At 42.0% G+C, this 26,454-nt stretch overlaps 1 protein-coding gene across 5 annotated transcripts; it reads left to right on the forward strand.

The window, feature by feature from the left end:
- Positions 1 to 26,454, forward strand: impg2a (interphotoreceptor matrix proteoglycan 2a). 5 transcript variants are annotated; one of them, XM_030427350.1, is made up of 22 exons: positions 1 to 300; positions 405 to 635; positions 3,003 to 3,166; positions 3,279 to 3,307; positions 3,425 to 3,457; positions 4,911 to 4,957; positions 5,286 to 5,347; positions 5,434 to 5,589; positions 7,435 to 7,493; positions 7,619 to 7,639; positions 10,001 to 10,209; positions 11,426 to 11,469; positions 12,679 to 12,829; positions 13,492 to 14,510; positions 16,296 to 16,583; positions 16,691 to 16,910; positions 18,147 to 18,357; positions 19,605 to 19,793; positions 21,142 to 21,343; positions 22,489 to 22,568; positions 23,046 to 23,109; positions 24,260 to 26,454. In XM_030427350.1, the coding sequence occupies exons 1-21, from the start codon at positions 222 to 224 to the stop codon at positions 23,080 to 23,082; spliced, it is 3,531 nt and encodes a 1,176-aa protein (XP_030283210.1). In that variant the 5' UTR covers positions 1 to 221; the 3' UTR covers positions 23,083 to 23,109; positions 24,260 to 26,454. The 5 variants fall into 5 exon arrangements, with proteins under 5 accessions (XP_030283210.1, XP_030283214.1, XP_030283211.1 ...); XM_030427354.1 differs by having other exon boundaries at positions 16,296 to 16,439; XM_030427351.1 differs by having other exon boundaries at positions 5,289 to 5,347.

The following is a 26,454-nucleotide window of genomic DNA, read 5'->3' on the forward strand; positions in this document are numbered from 1 at the left end:
CACACCTCTCCCGTTCCGGAGCAAAGCAGGAAACCAGTGTGTCACAGTGTCATCAGATGATTTCTCGGCAGGCTTCTGTGATTTTTCTACATCTGGAGACTTCTGAACTATGCAAACTTGTGAGAAGCTGTTCCCGCTGCTGTTCCATGACTTGAGAGGAAGTACATATCTGCTTGCTCCTTTCCCGAGTCCACGGAGTTAGGCACATACACAGATTTAACATGAGGATCGTATCTTGGGGATGTGTTTTCTACTCTGTTGTATTTAGTTTTGTGGTCATATTTTTGGATATAAGGACAGGTATGTGTTGTTGTTAACTTAAAAAAAACTTCATGCTCACTTCTCAACCAAAGATAAGTCAAACAATAAGTCTTAATTCTGTTGTTTACCTGTGTCACCCCCAGATGCAACACTGGAAGGCTCCTCTATGGGTTACCTGAGTCTGCCTTACAGTCAGGGGTCTGCGGTGTTTCCAGGCATCGCTCGTGTGTCTGATCTAAAGGAATCTCATGAGAGCCATGCAGTTGGCTCTCGGCGGAAAAGGAACATCCTTTTCCCAAGTGGAGTCAGGCTTTGTGCGCAAGAGACCGTCCAGCAGGTGGTTGCAAACCATCTGAGCTACTTTCATCTCAGAGGTAAGACATTTACATTTACATACAGGGCATTTATCAGACACTCTTGTCCTAGGCGGCTTACAGTAATTCATACATACATGCACTGATGGCGGTGGCTGCCATGCAAGGTGCCATGCAGCACATCAGGAGCAGTTGGGGTTAAGTATCTTGCCCAAGGACACTTCGGTATGCAGACCAGGGGAATCGAACCAGTGACCTTCCGATAACAAGACGCTGGCTCTACCCATGAGCCACCACAGCCATCCCATCCTCTGCACATTGGAGCCCCCCCCCCCAACCACTGAGCCAACAGACGCCTCTGATCTGAGACTGATCATAAATGAGAACAGATCACTGCACACTGCGATGTAGCTGTGCCAGATATGGGCTGAAGATATAGAAACAGCAAGGAAGCGATATCACCCAAAAAGAAGTGACAAGTGTGTGAGATTGTCCCCACTGTGCAAGCTCGTTAACCTTTGTTGCATTTACATCACGGGATCCACCAGGGTCAAGCACGGGAATGTCAGTGGACATCTGTGTGAACACCAGTTGCAATTAAGCCTTATGGGATTTGCATTGAAACAGACTGTGGTCTACTTCAGGTTGATGTGCCTCCTTAGTCAGTGTTCAGGGTCACTCAACCCACATGACAGACAAAAAGCCTTGACTTACTCACCCTAGCCGCATCTACTCATACAGATAATCTTGCTTTTATGTGACCATGTGTTGAGATATTAACCCTCAAAACAGAACTCCACCATTTACCATGACACGCCTATAACATTATCAGGCTCGTCATGGAGAACTGTTATGTACTGAGGTATCGAAGAAGCAGAAACAGGGATATCGTCCTTTTTTCAGTCACTGAATTCTCCTTCCTTGTCAATACCTTGCACCTTCATTACCCACAATACATCTTAACCTCTGATAGCACAAAAATACCAGGTACATTATGCCTGAAGAAGCTAATGTACCCTTGCCTCAGGTAAGACATAAGGAGCAGGCTACAGAGGTCCAAACCCTGTGACTTTTCTCATTTACAAACTTGCAGTTTTCATCACTTTCATCACATCATTCATGACATCACTTGAGGCCGTTTGTCAGATTTTGTGCGTCTCAACCAAAGGATTCGTCCAACATTTTTTCATATATGCAGTAGTCTCACCAAGACCTGTACACAGACTTTAGAAACAGGCAGATTTCATGAGACTATTTTCTTAAGAAGTTCATTGAAGAGAAACCTGTTTTTCAATACTTTTAGAACCACAAACACATGTTCCTTGTCTTTCATGGTGCTGGTCTAACAGCAGATATCTCAGAGGTGGATATCTCCAACTCCTGACACAGTTAAACCACAACTGCTTACACAGCTACGTGTTCTTAATTACATGGGATGTAATTAAGAATTGTCAGTCCTGTGCTGAAATGCAATTAAGAGTTCTCTGTGGACCTTCTGTGTTGTTGTGGATGTTAGTTGTTTGTTTATGTGAGCGAATTCTAAGACTGAGACGAGACTTACGTGTATTTTGTCCATCAGTGTTAGAAAACTTGAACGAATTGTCCACAGGCTTGTGTAGGCAAACTAAGGAGATCATTAATGTTTCACCCCCCACGATACGATCTGCCTACCCATGGTCAGTAGAAATGTGTTTAATACATGTAGATTGCTACACAGAGTCCCTTGAGGTCTAAGGGTAAGTGAGAAAATGTTTCTTGGTTTTATGGCATTTGGGTGAGACTTAAGATGAAAGGAGGGCTGAGTTGTGAAACGAAATCTTCAGCGGAGAAGAGACATTTTGATCTCTTTCTTGGCGAACGCTCTGTAATGTGTGTGAGTGGGCAGAGATCAAGGTGTTATTCCTGCTGGTGAACTCCTCGGAAGTTCAATTTAGGCAAACGCAGGCTTGTTTGTGCCAGGAGACTCTCTGTGACTGAGTGATGGTGAAAAGTTGAGGTGTGTTATGTAAGTGAGATTTGGACTCAGAAGTGACCACTGCTGTCTCAGGACTCACAGACTGTGTTGAATAAGGAAGCAGACTGGAGCATATGTCTGTGCAGAGACTTTGGATCAGTGCCCAGTAGGCTGACTCATGAAAAGGGAGTTATGTCATGACGTTAGCATGACGATGGAGATGGATTTGGGCCTCAGAGCTTCCATCTAATAATATCTCAGTCTATCACTGTTTGAATTAATTTCAGATTATTTCTTTCCCATGCTAATGAACAAGCAGAGTGGTATTTGTCATCTAGAACTTCACAAAAATGGTCCATTTAGAACTGCACTATAATCCAAACCAAACATTTTTAGAAGTCTCTGTCATGGAAGCAAAATCTGAAAGCTTGTTTTTTTTTAAAGTGGATAGTGTCTTTCTCTGGTCTGACCAGTGTGCCAGGAGACCGTATGGGAGGCTTTCAAGATCTTCTGGGACCGCCTCCCAGAGCAAGAAGAGTACCAGAGCTGGATGAACAAATGCCAGGAGGGCATCACAGCACAAGATATTGGCAGTTACTTCAGCCAATCAGAGGAGCATGATGCTCTGGTTAAAAAGGTTTGTGCACGACTAATGGTTTGACAAACAGAAGCATCTAAGCAGCACAGACCATAGTCTCGTCCTCTGCAGGTGGCTGATACTGTCCAACATTTTCTTTTCCTGTCTCTAGAGAATGTCGCGGCCTGTAGGTGTGAAAAGGTAAAAGGAACTCTTCACCTCTTTCCCCAGGGCTAGCCCCCCATTTGAATCATAAATGCATGATCTGATAATTAAGTCTGTGTTTTGTAAATGTGTCATTCTTCCCACTATCTGTAGTGAGCCCACCAGGTCCTGGCAACATATGTGCAGGTATTGTTGTCAAGGCCCAGTTCAACCCTACCTGTCCATATTCCCACTCATCAGTTACCACACATGACTTCAGACTGTTCATTTGTTTGTGTTTCATTTGTTTCCTGTTATATTTGTCTTAAACTTGGATATTCATATCCAAGGATTTTGGCTTTCCCCTTTGTCTGAGTTGAAAAGATAACAGTGGAATAATTTTGTCTTTTTACGATTTTCAAGACAAGTCCCCTGAAAAAACGACAACAAAACACCTGCTTGCTCGTTCTGTCTGTCCAGCCACAGTCTGATAAAGCTTTTGCCTTCAAGTCCTTGTCGTCCATAACTTTAAAAACACACAAAGCTCTATATCCTTATGATGTGGTCACATTTTCCTTCATGGAATTGGTCAGTGTAGTGTAGTCCTCCATGGTGATGCCAGCATGAAGCTGCTTTCCAATTGATCCTAAGTTGTAGAGAAATGTTATCATAATGCTATTGCCTAATATGTTACCCATAGCAACAGTATGGATGTTTTAAAGCTATGGCATGATTTGGGGACATGCACTTTTTCACTTTCTTGCTGAGAGTTGACGTAGTTATATGAAGTAGGAGCCAGCGACCGCTTAGATTAGCTTAGTTTAGCTTAATTTAGCTTAGCATAAAGACTGGAAACAGCTAGTCTGGCTTGGTCCAAAGCTGGCCTGTTTCCCTGTTCCTTGTCTCAATGCTCACCTAAGCTAACTGGTCACTGGCTGTAGCTTCATATTTGACGTGCAAAAAATGAGAGTGGTGTCTGTGGGTGGGCGATCTGATGATTTTAGATAAAGATCGATCTTGACAAATTACTTGACATGGCTTTTCCTTTGGTGACGTATTTGATGGAATGGAATGCAAGTAATAGTTAATGGCGTGGTGCACGGGGAGCTCGTGCCAAAAAAGAACAGTTTTTAATATAATATCGTGTTTCAATGCTGCAAATGGGGAAGTTCTTGGTCTAGTCTGGCTATAGTCTCGTTTCAAATTGAGGAAAAAAGGGTACAGTTTAGATTGTGATTGTGATTCATTCCATTGTGACATTATTGTTGGCTAGATGGCCTGCTCCTAGTGATTTCAATCTTCTCATCTAACTCTCAGAAAGAGAGGGAACAAGTGTATTTCCCCAAATGTCCAACTGTTCCTTTATGTGTTCTAATAGTTTTTTTGAGAACAGTTCATGTTAATGACATGAGGACAGCTATATCAGATGTTGGCTCAGACAATACAGTCCTTGTTAAGAGGGTAAATTAGTAATTGATTTTGGTCTCTTTAGAGGATTTGTTGATTGAAAATAAAAAAATAAAATAGCCCTCGCCTTTTCCTTAAAATCCTACTTGTATCTCCGCTAACATTGTGCATCACCCTTTAAATTGTCTGTGCTTCTTATCTTTTTAATTTTTGATATCAGCACGGTTGAAACAATGTTTCTGCTGTTTCACAGCACCCCGACTCCGGACACACCTGAGGCTGTCGAGGCTCATGAGCTAGGTTAGTATCACTCCTGTTAACTAATCCTGCCTCATCTGTACACATGCTCAACCACTGTTGTTTCAGAGCATTATGTCTCATCCATATTATAATTCCTGGTTTTGAGCTTTCTATCCAATAAGTTAGTGAATGTTTCTCTGTGTGTTTGGTGAGAATGTTTGGCTGCAGGCCACTTCAGCCTGATTTGTCCAAAGTGCTCAGGTCTAATCCATACAGCCACCAGGAATCACTCCACTTACCGCATTTTTAGGTTTGTGCTCATTTGAAATAAACAAACAGTTGCTTCTTCTTCTTCTTCTTTTTTTTGCACATGAACTCAATCACCCAGAAGACACAGCCAAAGAAGAGGAGGTGGAGGAAACAACTGTCACACAGGTGGAGGAGAGTCAGGTGAGTGCACACCCCGACTATTTATAGACTGTGCCTGATAACGTTTTCAACACTTAACCACTATATCACTCTTTCCTATTGCACAGCTGGACAATGACATCGCCATGGAGCCTCCCACCCCCGCTGTGCTGGAGCAGGTGGTGGAGCTCAGTATCCTCCTGACGGGAGAGATGTACAGCGACAGCCTGGACGATCCAGCCAGCCTCCAGTACCAAACACTCAGCAGACAGCTTGCAGAAAAGGTTTGGCTCCAGCTCCCCCTGCCTGTGCCTCTTTATGGCTCCCCTTAGTGCTACTGTATCCTGGCTGCAGACCGGACTCACTATATCTCCTGGTTTATGGTCTGTGTTGGATGCATTGTTAGTTTTAATAACACGCTCTTTAAAAGCAGCAGTAGTTAACCCCGAACTATTAGGCAAGCGTTCAAAAGCTCTGATTTTATGGTTGGGTGAAATAACTACGTGTGATATGATGTGTCTGGGTAATAGAGACATTTTTGCACGTGCCGACATTCACACAGTTACTCACCTTTAGAAGCAGCTTCAGGGATTTTACAGGCACTTGGATAACTCTATTTTTCCACTACTTTACCTAAACGTCAGCTTGGCCCACAAACTTGTGAGGGACAATATTTGTAATAAATAACTTACCACAAAATCTAATGTAATCTATTTTGGATTATTGGATTATTTGGATATTAATACTTTTGGATTACTTTAAAAACAAACATTGGAACAACACTGGTGCTGGTACAAACTACAGGTGCACTGCATGTATTCTACAACATAAAGGATGCTGTTGAGCCAAAATGCCATCTTGAAAGACATAGTCAAAAATGTAATCAAGTCATTTTTGACAATGTAACTATAATCTAAATACATTAAATACATTCTAAATATATTTTCAGATGTATTCTGTGCTGATTATTGTCACTTATTTTTGTAATCTGATAACACCATCTTGATTACACACACACACTGTTACTTCCCAACCCTGACACCAATACACACACATCTCACAGCTTGTTAAAAAACAACGTCATACACACATACAGTCCTTGATTTCTCTGATGGAATGTACTTAAGTACACGTAGCCTGCTCAAATGCAATTTTGAGATCTACTCTCCACTACAATTGAAGGCTAAAATTGTACTGTTTACTCCACTTCATCTATTTGAAAACTTTAGTTACTAGTTACTTTGCAGATTACATGCTGCATCAGAGCCACCAGAGCTGCATTCTTTAATCAGCTTATTTTATAGATAATCGAATAAAGAAACACATTGATTCTGATGATCAGAAAAAGTATGATTATTCGATCTGTTAATCATCCAGCCCAATAATGAGCTGATCCATAGTGTACAATAAATATATGTGTAATTTACTTTTACTTGTACTTTTGATACTAAAGTACATTTACAGATTTTTATTGAAATACTATTTGTATGGTTGATTTTCACTTTTACCAAAGTAATATATAACATGATATTGCTTTCACTCAAGTATGTCTTTAGGGTACTTTATACGACACTGCTTGATTTAGCGTACCTCGTACCTGCTGTTTATCCTCTGTGGAGATCTGCCACCTGCATAGAGTCTCCAGACCTTCACACACTGCGTACGCACAAACTCGCGTGCCTTGAAGAGATTATAAGTCTGTGAGGAGGAAGTAGAGCAGCGTGAAAGTCTGAGGAATTAGTTGTAGTAACTGTGTTTAGAGGAGGAGGACTTGAAGGACAAGCCAGGAGATAAAAAGGCCCCAGAGACTCTTTTGTAACCTCTTTCTGTGATGCATGAAACAAACTAGGTCATTTTGCAGAACAGTTTGTGAATTGTTTTTTTAGTGCATAGAGGAGAGGCCAATAAAGAGAGTTGACCACAGTGCAGCAGTCCGCCTCCTGAGGATAATGATGTGAGCCGCTGCACAACAGACGCTAGACCAAGACAACCGCTTTGAACAAAATTAGCCCGTTCGGAACAATAAATCTGATTTATTTCTTCCAAGAACGCTTATTGTAAGCCTAGCAAAATTAGAAACAAACTCTAAGAGGCCTGTTTGTGATGCTCGATCATTTCTGCCCTTGCAGATAGAGGATGCTCTGGAGGGGCTTCCTGGATTCAAGAGTGTGTCTGTGATGGACTTCAGGTCAGTATCTCTGCTGGGGTTTATTCCTCCATCTGGACAAAACATCTGTCCTCACAATATGACCGCAACTCAACTTGTAGGCATTAACACAATTTAAATGTCCTCTTCTTTTTTTTTTTGCATAGGCCCCAGAAGGACACCCAAGGGTGAGTCATCAGACTAGGCTGTGGTACTTTGACCTTGAACCATTCTCCCCAACCCGTCTTGTATTTAAGCCCACAGATCCCTTATCAACCACTAGATCTCATGCTGTGTTTACCTGTGAGTGCGGGCACGTGTTAAGATGTGTCACTAGTTGCCCATGATAATGGCCTTAGTTGGGTCACTCACCTGTTAATTGGGATCAGGGTCGGTTCGACAGAGTGAGCAGCTGCGCCTCTATAGAGACGATTATCGAGGCTTTACAACCTCACCAATCAGCCTCAGGTAAAGGGATGAGGAGAAGGAAGGTTAGAGGGAAACATGCTGTGTGTGTGAGGGTATAGAAGGAGGAAAAGAACTTAGAAGGCAATAATGTGTGGTTTATTTTTGCAATTGTGCTGTCAGTGGTGTAAAAAATATTCAGATCCTTGTAACAGTAACAGTCTTGCATTTTATTGTTTTACTCACAGGAATAGTTTGACATTTTGAGAAAACACACTGTCACATCTGTACAGTACAAATTAGGTGGCAGCCAGCAGCAGTCTAGCTGAACTTATCTTAGCAGAAAAGGCTAACAAACAAGAGAAATAGCCTGCCTGGCTCTGTCCAAAGATCCCAAAATGCACCTACTAGCACCTCTGAAACTTAGCAAATTGATGTTTTAACACCATTTGACCAGCTTCACATACTGTTTAATCTAAACAACTCATTCTTATTTTATTTACTGATTAGATATTTCTAATGTAAATTATGAATTTGTAGAGTCACTCGTGACTACAACCATCAGATAAAGATTGAAAATGAAAATACTAAATTTATACTCCAGTACAAATTTGAATCAACTTGATCAACCTACAATCAACCACTGCATGCTGTAAGTAGAAAGAAGTAAGAGATTTTAGACACACGTCCTGCTCTTTTTCGCTGTAAACTGACAATATACATTAAGTATACTCTATGTATGCTGTGATTAATGTTTCATGCAGCTGCTAACTGCAGAATGCAGGGCACAGCAGGCCTAGACTTCTGCTTGCCTGCCTGTGTGTATGAGTGAAGCCGAAGGGGAAAAAATTTGACGTCCTCCTAAATGTGGCCGACTGTGGGCCGGCACGTGCTCTGCTGTCCGCCAGACACCCCACAAACTAGGTCAGAGTGGAGGGCTTCCAGTTGTCAAATGAAGGCTGATAGATGTCTTTTTCCAGGCCCTGGAGTCTCTTGTGAGGTTTCCATGTTTATTATGATGATATTGATCATTCTGCTGACTCGGCTGTTTTTTGGCCTATACAGTCGCGGGTCACGCATTCCAAGCAGGAGTAAATCACTCAAGTCATCAGTCATGTGTGAGCGCTCTACAACTCTTTTAGCAGGTCTGACGTTAAATCACGTTAATGCCTGAGCCCATTTTGATCCTTTCAGAGAGCCGCTCTCTCCTCCAGGACACTTTATTTTATACTTTCCTATTGTAAATGTGTGGAGGAGATGGATGGAAAAGGGTGTTCGGGTACGGGGTGCTGGTTTATTGTTTGGGAAATTTCCTCACCAAGTTTGGTTTGGGAAATGAAAATGAAACCCCTCTCCTCTCACTTACTGATTGCTAAAGTGCCCTTGAGCAGTGCACTTGTCTATTAGTCTTGTGGAGCTGCACAGTGACCGCGAGCAGAAGGCAGGGCAAGTTTAATTAATATTGTACCAATCAGTCAGGAGGCAATTCAGAGTCCTTTGCAGGGGCATGGAAATAAATTAAGAAGAAGATATGAGAGGGGCAAAGTTCCTGACCTTAGAAACATTTGTTTCAGTCAACAAAACAATCACAAGTCATCATTAACAATTTGTGATGTATGTATTATATATATATATATATATATAATACATACATCACAAGTTGCCTTTATATAAGCCTATTCATATAAAACCCCATGTTCTGTATGTGTTCGCGTATGAAGAGAATAAAACAATATGAAAAATCTAGATATATCTACAAATGTATGAAAAATTAAACATAAAATAATTAAATTGATGTTTAATGCAATAAATGTTTACATCAAGTAACCATTTTTAGTTTTAATACAGTTTAAATGTGTTTCTAATCTTTGCTATTGGTAAATCAGGGGGTCAAAACATTAGAAACACGTCAACTTGCTCACAGTGTCAACAAGAAAAGTGAGCGCTACAACCTTATTAAATGTAGAATTTGCGGCAGTTGTTTTGTATTGAATGACATCAGTGTGGTGAACCTACTAAAGTGGCCATGGACTGAATACCACAATTTGATCCCATTACAAGTATGATGATTTTGAATTATTGCCCAGCCCTGGGACCGTTCAGCATGTGGATTGGATGTAACTCCTACATATTTGTGTGGTCAGGCTGGACGGTGTGGTGGTGGACTATGCTGTCACAGTGGTGGTGAATGGAGCAGGAGTGAGCAATGAACAACTGGACTACCTAACCCTGCAGCTGAACCGGGTGGAGAACTCGTACCGTGAGGTGATGGAACACCCTACGGTGGTGTACACCATCAGTGAGGTCAAAGACTACGTCACTGAAGCCCTGCATAACGCCGAACTGGAGGCTGGTAAGACGATGGCCGTTTCATGACTGCCGAGAGTCTTTAAAGATCTTCTCTGCTCTGTAACAGAAGACACACACACGCCACCGTGATAGCAATTCATTTAATTGGTATGGCAGTGAAGTGGCTGGTAATGCACTGGCAGAGTTAGTGCACACGGCGCAGGGCACAGCTCCAACTGTCATATCAAATAGAGACACAGTAAACTCAGCAGTGATACTACAACATACGCTGGACCACTTGAGACAACATTCCAGGGTTTTAATAGTCTCATCTGTTTCTTATTTGTCGGCTCTTTCTGTCAAAGGCGACGCAGACATATTTATAAGAAGCTTCAGCTCCATTTCTAATGGACAAATTACCGAGTCATCAGTTATCGGAACTGTGTATTTATTCGGTGCTACAGTTAAACCCTTGTCATTAAATGGTTCTGCAAGAGAAACCTGAGCAAACAGTATTTTTGTAATCTGGACTCTCTGTTTTTTTTTTTTTTTTTTTTCTTTCTTTTGCATTAATAGTGTTGATTTTAGTCCTTCTCACAGTTCACTTTTAATGAGTAGTTTACCTTTTTATCAACAGGACAATGGGGAAAATGCTCATTGGGTCACAGGGGAAATTCTCCCTGCAATACTGCAAGTGGCCACGTACATGCAGTTGCTCACGTAGGGAAATCTAAACCACTGCATGTGTTCGATTTAGCCCGACAGCAAGTGGGTTGCCTACCTCATACCTCTGACGAGGGGCCGAAGGATGTGATAATATCCATAGCATCTCCTCCCCCTGTGAGATTTATCCCCGCTCGTGTTTTTGATAGAAGGCATGTCATTATTTCACTGTAAGCGAGCTCCCCTGGAGATGAGAGCTGTCTGATGCTCACATTAATTATATTCTCGGACATGTGAAATGGAGGCTAAACACTCTCATATGGCCGACATGTGTGGCTTGGGAAACTTGAAGCCGCAGCGTGGCTTTGTTTTTCTGCTTTGGTGGTGATGCAGTAATAGCCTTGGCACACAGCGGCTGACATTCACTCCAGATTTTAGCCCTGATTTGTACATATTTACCCCTGAAGGTAATGCTGTCAGAGTGAAGGCTGTGCTGAATTGGTTATAAGAAAAGGATTCTGTAGACTCCTGCAGGCATGATTGTTGTAGCTTTTTTGGCCCATTTGCCTCCTTTGTGTCAGTTTGTATTAATATTTGTTTCCCCACTGGTTCCACAGTGTCTGAGGTCCCTGAGCCTGTCAACGCTGCAGACGGAGCTGCGGTGAGTAACAAGTTACCTCCACAACTATCACGACAACCATCTCTCTGACTCCGGGCTATTCAGCTGCATCGAGCTCCGCAGAGTTGATAAATCACGTTTGTTTGAGGCAACTCACAGTTGTAGTATGACCAATGTTGCGATAACCTGTAACCGACTGAGTGATGTTATCCAGACCACACCAGTGCAGGTAGGGGATGAGCTCACCAGCAAGGATCAAGTGAGGCTTTGGGGATTAGTTTGGCTCTTTGCTATAATAATCCACTGCTATTCTGGGGCGAAGGCTGCAGCGCAGCACACCACAGCAAGTGAAGACGAAAGACAGCACATATGAGTTTATCCGGACAGGAGATGCTGCCTACACTCTGTCTTTACTCGTGCCGTCTTGTGGTCGGCTGTGCTCTTCCATGGCAATCAGAGTGTGGGTTGCACTAAATGTGTCTGCCGGTTCACTTTGCAGCTCAGCTTGCTTAGTGATTAATTTGAATCATTATATGAACTGGGGAAGTTTGGAAAACTTCTCAATGGATGCACAGGCACAGAGCTACTGTGCCAACGAAGCACTCTACTGCCCTGATTTGGATGTGGGTCTTTTTTTTTTTTTTTTTCAAAGCTTTCAGTATTTGGGCTGCAGTATGCCAGAAAATATTTTTGTTAATTTAATGATTTTATGTATGATGATGAATGTATTTCTATCATTACCATAATTCTAATTTATCACTGGTAAAACTTGAGTTATACTTATTTCACTGTTAACAAATAAGGAAATTCTTGATAAACCATCTTTTAAGCAACTTCATATTGTAAAGTTGCAACTGAGGTTCATAATGCTTTGTATATATGGCTAATAAATACTGTTTCATCTATAACCATCATCTTAATGGACATCTGATGTTAATAAACCTTTACAATTGCTTAATAAAGCATTTCATTTTATTTTAGTGTATAAGTCTAATTAAATATTAAGTAACCATTACTTAATGATGGTAATTATAAAGTATTACCCATTAAAAAGATATCAAAACTAAAAATATACATTTAAAATAATTTTTTGTGTCATACTGCAGCCAAAAATTATCGTGAAACCGCAAAGAAACAGCAGGACCTCTGACTAGCCTGACCTGTCAACACGAATAAGCTGACTGATCAGAGCTCCTGCTGCAGGGAAAAAGCTACAAACAGTTTGGATAATAAAGCCCGTTTGTGATGCAGATCAATGCTGCCGATGAGCCATCAGAGGTCACGATCCTGGAGGAGGAATCTGAAGTCGCAGCGACAGAAGACAACGAAGTCATCGTTCTGGAGGAGAGTGCAGTCGTGTCTCCAGCTCCTGTCCTGATCACCAGTGCACCTGAAGCCGGCAGTGAGTGTTCGCCCTGGAGACAAGCACACACTCCCTCACGCTTTTTCTTCCACATCTACCTTTACTATGACTATTTAAATTGTTTTGTGACACTCTTGCAGTTTACATCGGAATTTATAGCGATGACTGCATTAAAGCATGCGCAAAAGCACGAAACATGAAACCTTCACACTGCTTTATGTTTGCACTGAAACTACTTATTGATGGATTATTGGAATTCACTAAAAAACAGATTAAAAACTAAATCTAGAGGTTAAAAATTATTCTAGTTGGCTGAAATAAAAATATAAACTAGAACATAAGGAGGCTGATGCATATGTGTATCGACATGATTGTCAGTCAGTTGCCTTGGCAAAGTGTTGTGCTTGTATTGTAATACCCATGCTGAACTTCTTAAAACTGAGTCCTGACAAATAAAACCCTACATTGTAATAAAAAACTAAAACTATTACTGACAATAATGAAAAACTCAACTGAAACGAAACATATTTAAACAACCATACCAAAGCTGAAACAATCAAACTAACTGAAACTAAACTGAATTGAATAAAAAAACAAACAAAATAATTAAAAATACAAAATTGTAATAACTCTCGTTTGTCGGATAGACAATCGAAGGACGCAAGAAGAGGCTGAGTTTCTTCTCCTCTTTGTTCTTCCAGGCTTGGAGGAGGAGGGTCTGTTGCTGGAGGACACTATGCAGACTCCTGCAGTTGAAGCCCCTCCACCCGAGGAGCTCCCAGCCGAGCTTCCTGTCCTGGAGCTGTCAGAGGATGTCACACTGCCTGAACCACCAGTGGAGGTCGAGGCCTCTGGTTCAGGCACAGACAACCTGGGGGACCTGCTCCGACCGTCTACACCTACAGCAGAAGAAGAAGAAGTAGGAGAAGTAGAAGAAGAAAGAGAAGAAGAAGAAGTGGTGTCTCCTGAGGAGACTGGTTCAGAAGATGGGCTGATCACAGAAGATGCCACCATAATCGCAGATGCCATCTCTGAGGCTGAAACAGAGGAAGTTGAGGTTGATGCGGTGGAGGAAGAACCTACCACTCTGGAGCAGGAGCATCTGGAGGAGGTTGCCGTGAACGAGATTCCAGGGGAGCTTGAGATCTCCACAATCGCATCTGAGACTGTGGAAGAAGAAAGCCTGTCTGCTCTAGTCCCACCTCCTGAGGCTGTAGATGTAGAGAGTGAAGCCTCCGAGCCGGAGGCAGAAGAAACAGGTCTCCTTCCTGTAGATGAAGACTCGGTGGAGAGCACAGAAGAGGAGTCCAACCTCACAGATGTTCCACCTTCCGATGAGGAAGTTAATCCTGAACAGCCCGCGGAAGACGCAGACATTGATGTGGCGTTGCCCACTCCTGAGGAAGCTGTATTTGAAGAGGCTGGTGTGGTGGAAGCAACTGAGATTGAGGAACAAGAGGTGAAGGAAGAGACTTTACCTGAAGCTCCGGCTGTAGAGGAGGAGGCTCCAGCAGCTCCAGAGATCTCCACAGAGGATCTTACAGAGGATGAGATCATACTGGTCAACCAGGATGAACCAGAGCCACCAGTGACAGAAGTTCTGAGCCCTGCCAGCCCGACTGCCCTGTCTCCAGAGAGGGAATCGCCTTTTACTCGTATCTCTGACGTTAACCCAGCCACTGAGGGGCAACCGGACGTTATTATCCCTTCACTGTTCGAGGTAAAGCGGAGGAATTGGTGTTAATGTTGCAAAAAGTAGAAAAATGTCAAGTACACAGTTTTAGTGAAAAATAGAAAAAGCACGAAAAAACATGATAGGTAGTACTGATAACATTCAGACGCTAAATGTAGCATTCCATCTCCATCCCACCTGTGCTTTCACGTTAGAAAACCGCTGTTATTTGCATCATCTGCCCCCTCACATGGTGGCTAGTTTGTGCACTAGCTAACATTGCTAAACATAGCTTATGCTAGCGAATGTCAGCGTTGCTAATGCTAGCTAGCTAACATGAGGACAGGACAGTATTCTGGGTCCATACTGTGGAACAACACTGCAGATGGATTATCTTTTAAAAATTATTTGTCTACATGAAAATGTTATCAATATGACCTTTAATTGGAGATGTTTTCCGCCTTTGAAGTAGTGTTGGTTATGAGCTGCGATTTAGGCTAACTTTCACTTTACAAAGTGTATAAATGTGTTTGTTTCCTTTATAAATTACATAAAGTACCATGAAAAGCACTATAAATATTAAAACTGCAAGCAGTGATGAACGGGCCCTCGCAGTCCCCGCGTGTCAGGCTGCAGTGTGTCGCTCACCTGTTACAAGCATGTCATGATGGGGAGAAAACAAGCAGTGAATGTCATGTCAATCGGATGATGTTGGTCTGACTTCCTGTGTCCAGTGGGTGGCGCTATGGATATGACACAGTATTGATGCACAGATCTATTCAGGGCGACTCCCTCTAGATTTATGAGAGATTTGGCCGAGATAGGAAATTGTATGAAGAAGTTATTAGGACTCGATGCTTCATGACGAAGGATTTTTATGGCGGGCACCGCCACGGCCAGAAGGTATGACATAGGACAAAGATTTTCCTAGCATGTCTTTGGCATGGTCCGAGGAGTATACTGACTGACTGTGAAGTCTGTGCTGTCCAATCTGTAGGAGAAAGAAGTGAAAGCATGATGTACGGCAATATTTCATAATGGCCGCCAAATTCAAAATGGCCGACTTTCAATGAATGTGTAGATGTATTCAGGGCGAGACTGTCTACATTTTTGAGGAATTTTGTGGAGATGGGGCATTGTATGTGGAAGTTATGAGGACTTGATGCTTGACAGCAAAGGGAAAAAATGGCGTCCAACGTCACGCCCACCAGGTATGACACAGCTGAATGATTTCCATAACTTCTGTTATTCAAGGCATGAAGATGATACTGAGTGAATGTGAAGACTGTGGTGTATAAGCTCTAGGACAAGATAGTTTTTTCAAAGTAGGCTTGAATTGGACAAAAATGCCACCACACATCAAAATGGCTGACTTCTTGTTGGATTGAGAGTATAGGACCCCCAGACTTTTTTGTGCGTCTGCTCATGATGAATCTGCGTACCGAATTTCGTTCGTCTACACGCATGTGGAAATGTATAATTGTTATTATTAATGTCCAGCCTGTGGGAAAACACAGCGTGCTGTTAAGTTCCTCTTCCACATGAAAAGTGGAAGCTTGTTAGCCTACTTTAATTTTTAAAGCACGTCCGCTCAGATATGGTACCAATCAAATAACCAAAACAACTCACCCTCTGGAGAACATCAATGTAGGGCATTCTATCTCTGCATCTCTCTATACTGCAACTGAAGTATCCTGCTCATTGTAATTACAATATTGAGTATACAACAAGGGTTTGATTCATTTTGATATCAAAAAACTAACTTGTGGTGTTGTACACCAATTAAAAGCAAATTGTCTCATCTCAAAATCGATCCACTTCTTCTTCCCCCAGATCCAGACCACTAACGAAGGCTTGGATGATTCCAGCACTGGAGACCTGGGCACTGACGTGATCAACATTGGTTTTGGTCCGATTAACCACACAGAGGAGGGCAGTACTGGCTTTCCATTTGGTGTGGCACACGGCACAGACCAGGTCAGCATTGCCATGCCAGTGAACCCCGGACGGGCACTGATGGTGTTCTTCAGCCTGAGGGTGACCAATATGGTCTTCTCAGACGATCTCTTTAACAAGAGCTCCCCAGAATACAAGGCTCTGGAGCAACGCTTCCTAGAGCTGGTAAACTACCCCTGTTTACTGGACTTGTGGTTATCAGTATTGACACTGTTGTGCCAAAGCCTCTGGTTTGTAACATCAACCTGTACATTATTTCAATCTTCTCCCAGCTTGTGCCCTACCTGCAGTCCAACCTGAGTCACTTTGAGAACCTGGAGATCCTGAACTTCAGGAACGGGAGCATCGTTGTCAACAGCAGGATGAAATTTGGAAAGCCTGTGCAACAAGGCGTCACCACCACTGTCTATCTGATCCTGGAGGACTTCTGTAACACTGCTTACCAGACCATGAACCTGGCCATCGATAAATACTCATTGGACGTCGAGTCAGGTGGGTTCTACATGCTTTGATCAACATAAAGACAGCGATTGTGATGGCATCAACTGTTAGACACCTATGTCACATGTTTCCTTCTTTTTTGCTGTCTTGTCGAGAGTAATATTAGAAGATTTATACCATTATCATGACTGTATATTAAATACAAAGCTGGAGCCAAAGCTGGATGGTTATCCCCCTGTTTCCTTTTGTTTTAGGTCTTTATATTAAGGCAAGCTAATCAGCTGCTGTCTCCAGCTTCATATTCATAGTACAGGTGACAGTTGGGCACATTTCCTGAAATGTTGAACTATTCCCTCCCTGGGTTTGATCTCAGAATGTTGTTTTGTGACATAGTTGCACCGATTCAGTATCTGAAACATGTCAGTGTGTGAAAAAGGCCTGGGAAAGCAGGTGTTGACTCTCTGATGTGGCACTTCATCTCATGGTCACATCAGCTGAGATCAGATCCTTCCTCAGGCAGCAGCCAAGTTAACACATCATTAACAGCACTTTGACTGACTGATTACTGTGTGCAGATCTGGTTTTACAGTGCGTGTACTACATTGCCTTCATTTTAGATAATGAGGCTCAATTATGGACCCAGCACGGCATTTTCTGCGCACTTCCTCATGTGGTATCGATCTCCTGGCGTCTCTGTCTGACAACATCACTCAGCTTGTTATTGGCCATTCATGATATTAGTGATTCATGATTGTGTTTACAATCCTGACTCAGCTGTTATAATCTCTCTAAAGCACAGCCAACACATTGTGCTGGATCATAGCATGCAGTGTGGCTGCATTAGCAAGGGAGGAAGAGTGGTATGTCTGTGATCGTTACTGACGATAGATTATTATTTGTTTATTTTTGGTGCAGTTAAAAAGAATAGTTCAGCATTTGCTATTAATACATGCATTTTGTGACCTTTAGATGGAGCCAGTTTAGTTGTTCCCCCTGTTTCCACTCTTTTTGCTCAACTAAGTTAACCATATATCATACATACATCGTGTAATCTTTTTGCCTTACCCTCAGAAAGAAAGAAAATATGTGCATTTCCCCAGGTCCCCTTTTTAATTTGTTTTTATTTTGAAATGTACTCACTGGTAATTCTACATCTTTTGAGCAGAGGTGAACTTATTCTTCTCACCCCTGTGAAATGCTGATGACCACATGGACACTAAACAACCTGCTTCTTACAGTCTTCTCTTAATATCCTAAAGTCAACTCTTCTGGTTCTTCCACTTCCAGGTGACCAGGCTGACCCCTGTAAGTTCCAGGCGTGCAACGAGTATGCGGAGTGTAAGGTGAACAAGTGGTCAGGGGAGGCAGAGTGCGTCTGTAACGCTGGCTACTTCAGTGTGGACGGCCTGCCCTGTCAGAGCATCTGTGAGCTGCGGACCGACTTTTGCCTCAATGACGGCAAGTGTGACATCATCCCCGGCCAAGGAGCCATCTGCAGGTGGGTGGGGATTAGGGGAAGTGATCTGCCTGTGTGCGTGCGGGAAAGAGTGTCTGCGCTTGCAGGTTTTTGTGAGGCCAGTGCTTCATCAGCTGAACAGCTTTTCAAATACAGCAGCAGCAGCTGCAGGGGGCCAGATCTTTAGCTACTAGATTTAAAGTTGATCTATTGGCTGGATGGTGCGTTCATGTGGAGACAAAAGATGCCCAATGCTCTGAAAATATTTATTAAAAAGTTGTTTTTGAAATGTGGCTCCTTATATTTGAGCAATAAACATGTACTGTAGCCTAGTGAATTATAATCATAAGTAGATTCATGGAATAAAGATTTATATTTCACCTTAGTTGACTCCGAATGCCAATTCAAACTTTTATATTTATGGCTTAGCTTAAGAAAATCAGCATGTCAACATTTTAAGTCAGCACTCACACCTTTGGCAGTTTACTATATCAATGTAATTGTGCCCACTGCCATTAAACGCACTGTGCATAGGTGAAACAATGAGAACCATATGTGGAGGCATAATTGCAAAGATTTGATTAGTATTGTGATCCATTTTTCAGCCACAGGATGCAAGTTATCACATTTTTGTTCAGTGAAATATTGTTCAGTACATGCTGTTATGGCCCTGTTTTATTTCTTTTATTGTCTTAAACATTCCTAAGGCTTACATGCCTGTGTTGTGAGTGTTTTTGTATCCTTGCGCACGTGTTTCCACATCCAAACAGACAGTCTGCATGGGTAAATATGTGTAATATGATATGCCAGGAATCCAGATCAGTGACAGAAACGTGTCCTCTGGCTCTGCGGTGCACCTCAAATTGAATGATTGCAAACAGGCAGACAGGACACGTGCCAAGACGAGTGCTAACCTTTGTTTCACACCCACCACCACGGCATAAAACATACAGGCAGCTCCAGATGCTGTTGGATTGTTATTTACTTTACGCCGTGGTGCTCCAAGGAGACGGGAAACAAACATTTGAAGATATCTAGTTATTCCAAAACAAAGCATTAACACGCACAGAGCATTATGGTTGTAGACGTGTTATTCATTTTGCAAAGACAAAATACGAACATGATGGAAGAGTCGGTCATTAATTTTTACATAATTTTTATCATTAAACACAGAACATATAACAGAAGACGAGTGATGCTCTGTTTCATTCTGAGTTTTAGTTTTAGTAAATGCACATCTTTTTGTACCAGTAGAAATCATTGCTGACAAATTTCCTTCATCATCTCAGGTGTCGTGTCGGGGAGAACTGGTGGTACAGAGGAGAGCACTGCGAGGAGTACGTGTCTGAGCCACTGGTGGTCGGCATAGCGATTGCATCCGTAGCTGGATTCCTACTGGTGGCCTCCGGAGTCATCTTCTTCCTCGCCAGGACATTACGGGATCAGTATGACAAGGATGAGTCAGAGGACCCCATACGGTGAGGGGAACCACTCACGCACCATCTGGCCATACTTTGCAACAGCGATCCACACACAGGGATTACATTTAGCCTTTAATCCACATCATGTCACTTTTTTTTGCCACACTGTTATTACAGTTTAATGAGATATTGTTGTTGTTGTGAGGCATGTTAATCTGCCAGATGTTATACGTTAAGGAGGCATATTATGCTTTTTCAGGTTCCTAATTTTATTCCATTGCTGCCGCTCTGTATTCCCCCTCCATCTGAAACGCTCTGTTTTAGCTCCTGTTTCTTTAAGGCCCCTCCTCCTGAATACCCAGTCTGTTCTGATTGGTCAGCTCATACACGTCTGTGCCAGCAACGCTTACAACAACAGAGCGGCTTTGCTAAATCAATTTGCACTTGCCAAACTAGCCGCGAGGCATTCATTATGCAAATATGTGACATAAGGACCTAAGGATGTCCGAAGTGTTTCCAAAAATAACAAATATGTCAGACTATATTTAAATATATGCCCAGCGTTAATGCACAAGAATATGACACAGAATATTTATTTTTCATGTAAGAATGCATCTTTATGAAGTTGCATCCACGAAACATGTTTTTATTGATGGATGGAGGAAAAAATAGAATCTGTTCTGTGTATGTGACCTTGACAGTGACAAAATCCAAGGGGATAATCAAAGCTTATACTGTATATCCTGTATACATATAACCTTCACCACACTGTTTCGTGAAATGAAGAGTATATGATGGATAAACCGGTAAGATCATTTTTTATCAGCCTGCTAAAGAAGTTAACTCTATTCCTGGAAATAAACAAACGTAACTTAGCAGTTTGATAGAGAACAGAAACACTTATATTTGGTGTGTTTGAAGTTTCCCTCCTCCACATAATCCTCTTTAGATTGAAGGAGCCTGGTTACTCTCATAAAGCGGCGGTATAAATTGAAACATCCCGCAACTGCAACCCCGCCCAAATGATCCACTGTGTCGTCCTTTTACTTCCATTACCATATTCTTATACAAAAAAAGTATCTGTTCACTATCTGTGTGTGTGTGGGTATGTCTGGCCTGCTTCCCAGAGCAGACCGTGGAGAACCCCCCCCCCCCCCCCCCCCACACACACACACTTTTTTACAAAAAGCCTTAAACACCTAACAAAATAGGCTTTTCTGAGAGTCTGGCATCAGAGTCATCCACAGAGGAGAGGACTTATCCAAGGTTAATAAAGGTTAATCAAGTCTAAGCGTATTCGGTGCAGCTCAGTTTTCTTGTCTGTCCTCCTAGATGCTGTGTTGCTTTGTTTATCACCTTGCCTCGACGTCATCACTGAATTCTCTGTTTGTGTGTTTCCCCGCAGGCGAGCAGAGAGCCTCCCGTCTCTGGAGAGGGCGACCAAGTACAACCCCATGTACGAGAGCGAGGCCACAACGGGCTACAGCCACTACTACCGCCGCTATCCTGAAGCTCCTCTTTACAGCAGCGCCAGCGCAGAGGCCTCAACTGACTTCAGCAGTGAGGAGATACGACACATCTATGAGAACAGTGAACTGACGAAGGAGGTGAAGTGGGCTGCTGTCACTGGTTGATTTGGAAAAGATGTCTTGGCCACTTGATCTTTTTTTAACCCCATTACCTCTACTACCCAGTTTTATGTTAATGAGCAGTCTTGCTGAGCTGCTGCAAAATAATTTTTTGCAACTGTGACAAAATCAGCAAACGCAGGTCAATGCAGATGGCAAAAACATTGTTCAAATCTTAGGTGCTGTATTGTAGGCAACTGGATGTGTTTCAGTTTCTGGAAAATGTTTCACTTCTTATTCAAATCTAACTGGAGGGGAGTTGCAGGCTTTTAAACTCTGTGTGGGAGTGTCCTTACAGAGTCGTTAAAGGCCCCGTGTGAGCTCTGAGTTTTAGCGTCATTAGGGCCCCGTGTGGGAAACCATTCAGAAGCTCAGAGCTCACACGTGTCCTTAATGACACGGTAAGGACACTCCCACACAGAGTTTCAGAGCCTGCAACTCTCCTCCAGTAAGTTAGACTTGAAGAAGCCTCTTGGATGAGAGGTGAAACGTCTTCAAGAAACTGAAACACATCCAATTGTTTATCATACAGCACTTAGAATTTCCACACCCTGAATGACTGAGAACCTTCATCAACATCGATCAAATCAAACAATCAAATCAATAAGAGGAATGCACATTGATTTGATTGGGATATGAGCGGCGATGCAAATTACTGCCCAATGAATAGAGCCTTTTCTAGATGTAGAGAACTCCTTGTAAGCAATCCTACCTTTGATGGTGTAACACTCAGATCTATCCACCAATGACCCACTTTGTCCCTAAATAAGATAAAAGAAGGCAGTGCTGTGTGGCAAAGAGATGAAAAGCAACAGAATGAATGTTGTAGTCTTCATGTAAGCATATAATATATTTGGACAGCATTTTGATTAGTAACTGTAATTTAATTACAGATTTTTTCTCAGTAACTGAAACAGATTAACACAACATTTATTTTGTAATTGATTAAGATAATAACTCCACAATGCTACTAAAGGCCATCTTAAACTTGTTCTTCGGTAGGCAAGTCTTTTGAGTTTTTTCTGGTAACATGTCATGTTTTGCCACAGCCTGTTCAGTTTACTGTTTATCTGCCTGTGATGTAATGTCCCCCCCCCCCCAACTGATATCATGTGTTTCTGCAGGAAATCCAAGACAGGATACGCATCATTGAGCTCTACGCTAAGGACCGGCAGTTTGCAGATTTTGTACGGCAGCATCAAGCGTGAGTGCCTCCCTTGTGTTTTTTTTTTTACAGCGATGAGATAAACACATGGGCTGAACAAACCGGGATACGAGGGGAAAAGGGAAGTGAGTTTGAGATACAGGAGTCTGGCGAGATTACTAGCTGGAGGAGATGTGGAGTTCAAGCCATGCCAAACCAGCGTGGAAACAGATTTATCATTCTTAAATCTTCACCAGCCAGGCCTGGAGCTGATACAGTGAGACAGAAACCATTATGAGACACAGACATTCCTCCGTCTGCCAACAGCCTGGCAGTAATAATGTGTCGGTACTAAACGGTGGTGATTGTTTTTAAGTCGTATCTGGCTGTAGAGTACCACTATGTGTGCCATGGAGATCCTCCGTGCCAGGTGAACTTAGCTTTGGGTACTTGTTTGTGTAGTAAATAAAGTCACTTATTCACTTACCTAAGATATGAAATCTAAAGAGTTTGTAAATGTATTTGTTTGTGCTGCAGTGTCCTGGATACCCGCAGGGAGAGCTCTGCAACATAGACATGAAACTCTCCTGTGAACAACAAGGTATTTCTTCTTCATTTTAGGACTGTGTAGCAGGTTCTTAGTTTCAATTACAATTCCTTTCAAGATCCTACCAAAAAAACCCCAAAAAACTGGATTGGTTTTGATGAAAAGACAGTGAGATTGTCAATGTGAGGATATGTGTGAGAGATGTGTGATATGACCACCCCAACATTTAGCAAAATTAGCAGATATGCTACCTTTGCTTTAATGTTAATAATATTTTCCTACATATTTTACAAAAAATACCAATAGAAAAATGACATCCAAGTTCTGGGGGGAAGTAATATATCAACTACATATAAAGTGTAGTTGTAGTTATAGAAAACAATAACCAACTCATGGGTTTTAAAATGGTATGTATGTGACTCATGATTTAAACCTTGTAAGCATCACACAAAAGATGTAATATACTTATTGCTTATTACTACTTACTTATTTGCTTTCCTGCCTGAAGCTAGATGAGAAGACTGATACCGCTGTTGTGACTGTACGTTAAATATGTCGCTACAGCTGACAGACGGTTAGCTGAGCTTAGCATAAAGACGAACATCTGGGAGAGTTTTTTTGACATGTACACAACCTAAATTTTAAAACAACACATTGCTGTTTTATGGGGGGTTATTTGCCAAACTATTATTGCTGTGGATCAAGAAATAGTCCAATACAATACTCATCCTGGTGAAACAACAACTTGTCATTTTTGCAACTTGATTTTTGTATAATTTTGTACCTTTGGGCAGAGCCAAGCTGGCCGTTTCCCCCTGTTTCCAGTCTTTATAATAATAAGCTAAGCTTACCAGTTGCTGGCAGTAGCTTCATATTTTACGGAATATACATGATTATGGCGTCAATCTTGTCACCCAACTCTCGGCAAGAAAGTGAGTAAGCACGTTTCCAAAAATCATAAACTATACATAGATCCTCGGCACGTTGCAGTCTCATAAATGGAGATATAATAAGGTATTTACAAGATCTTATGGGAAAATGTAATTTAATCCAGTAACAGACCATTTAAGACATGAGTAAAAGATTATGTTGTTAAAAAAAGCATCTGATAGTAGAAGACTGCACAGTGTGTAAATTAGTTATGTCTAATACACCTTTTGAAAAATGTGGATCTTGCATACTGACACACTTTTCTGCTCAACAGAAACACGCTTCCATGTTAGAAAAGTGAAGCTCCCCGTCGAGACTCTCTACTGGCTCTCCACAGCTCAGAACATTGGACTGTTAAACGATAAACAGCCGCTCTCAGTGTGTGTGGCTGTGTTGGCAGAAGTGTTGACTGTTCTTCCTCCTTCCTCGGTGCCTTCTCTTGACTGGGTGACCTGACTGTTACATCAAGGGACGTGTTTGCTGCTCGTCTACGGGACGCCTCCCTTTGGCACAAACTGGACCGCATCCTCTTACTTGAAATATTGTCAGACACATCACAATACTGGCTACAGTAGAACTTTTGCTTAGTGAAATGATCAGTTTTGTTTCATCATGTCATATCTATACTAAAAGGGAAGGATGTAAAAAAAACTGTGAATATGTACAGTGTATAGTTTAACTGTTAGGATGTCTGCTAGTTAGAATGTTGTTCTGACAGTTCTGTTTTGTATGTAGAGAGCTCAAATTGACTTTTTAGGTCTTCTCTCAGAAACACAGAGAGCTGCTCTTTATTAGTCAATGGTGCTATCTTACTTACTTACATGAAGGGGTCTATAGTGACTCATTCTTACAATTTAAAGGCGACACCAATGGATAAACTCTGTATATATGACTATACATTTCAACAGTTCAACATTTTGGGAAATACACATATTTTCCTTGCTGGCAGAGGGGAAGACAGGATGACAGATGAATTGAACAACAACTGGAAACAAAGCTAAGCTGACTCCGTCTAAAGGTGACAAAATCTGCCCATGCATGTGTGTGAATATTAAACAAAAGTGACAATATGTGTTAATTAAGCTATCGAGGTGCTGGCAAACAGATTTTGTGATCATAGGACAGAGCTGGGCTAGCTCTCTTTCCACCTGTTTCCAGTGTGTGTGCACGAAGCTAAGCTAAATGGCTGCTTGCTGTAGCCTTACATTTAATCTAAGTGGTGTCGGTATTCACATCTAAATCTGTGCCAAGGAGTGTTTCCTAAAATGTTGGACTATTCCTTTAAGGTGGCCAAGTGTAGTGTTAGTGTGTGCATTATTCTGTTAATCAATGTAAGGGCAGCTTTTCACAATCTGAACGTTAAAGTACACCGCTCCAAGCAGGGGGATTTTTCCTGTCTTTGTCACTCCATCAGTCAGAAGCTTTGGTGTGTGTTTGTGGCTCGTCGACATGAGAAAATGAAAACAGCAGTGATGGGAGGAAGGCGGAGAGCATGAACCCTCTATAACGCTGTAATCCAGCAGTAAGTGAAAACACGTTTCAGTGGAAAAAGACTGTGGGGCAAGTAAGCGGCTCATGGATCGGATCGAATGGTCCAATTTCAGATGTCATACATAAATGAAATTTAAGCGAGCTGATAAACAACACGTGACAACCTCTAGCTGTTTCTCCTGCTGAAGAAACGTCAATGTCACCGGCAACTCTTCAAAAATGATCTGCCCCTCTGAAAGCTCCTGATGGACTAATTCCAGTGTTTTCTTTGGTGTTGTCATATTAATTTCCTCCCTGGACTCTGCGTTGTCCCTTGAGCAAACGCTCACAGCTGCAGCTGATTATGATCTGTAGGTTTCAGTCTGTTGTCGGCCGATGTGTCAGTCAGTTCTCTTGGGAGGTCAGAGTCAGACACGTAGATCATGTCCTAGCTTCTCGTTTACATTACATGTGTCTCGTCCTTTGCTCTTATGTTAGACGTCCACACAAGCGACAAAACTCCAGTGAAGCAGACTCCTGTGACAGTGTCATGCCTTTTGCAATCTGCATATTCAAATTGTTTTTTGTATGCATGTATTTTCGTGTCTGCGTAGAGTTTTTGTCAGTGTCTGCGTCTGCCACCTGGACAAATGGCCAATCATCCCATACAGTGTTGTGTCATGTAAATAACAGTGTAGATATTATTAACGACTGTAGGATGTAAATCATGTGTGTCTGGAATGTTTCAATGTATGGACATACTCTTTTTATACTGATAACTGTTTCATCATTTTAACAGTGTTATCATACAGTGCAGCTGTGTAAAGTACTAACTGTAACAAATCATAACATGTACAAAAATAAAATGTTTTATATAAAATGCAGACTATGGTGGGATCAAACATGGTACGTTTACCTAACTTTATGCTTCTACTCAGCTGTAGTAGTTAGTTTTCAGATTAGGACTGCATTTCTAAAACATGTGATCAGCCTACGGAA

Source organism: Sparus aurata, chromosome 9, assembly GCF_900880675.1.
Source record: "Sparus aurata chromosome 9, fSpaAur1.1, whole genome shotgun sequence".
NCBI classification, from domain to species: domain Eukaryota; kingdom Metazoa; phylum Chordata; class Actinopteri; order Spariformes; family Sparidae; genus Sparus; species Sparus aurata.

Coding starts and splice junctions, on each gene's coding strand:
- impg2a (XM_030427350.1), top strand. CDS start 222: ATGAGGATCGTATCTTGGGGATGTGTTTTCTACTCTGTTGTATTTAGT. Junction 7,640..10,000: donor CCCCAGAAGGACACCCAAGG/GTGAGTCATCAG, acceptor TTGTGTGGTCAG/GCTGGACGGTGTGGTGGTGG. Junction 21,344..22,488: donor ACAGTGAACTGACGAAGGAG/GTGAAGTGGGCT, acceptor GTGTTTCTGCAG/GAAATCCAAGACAGGATACG.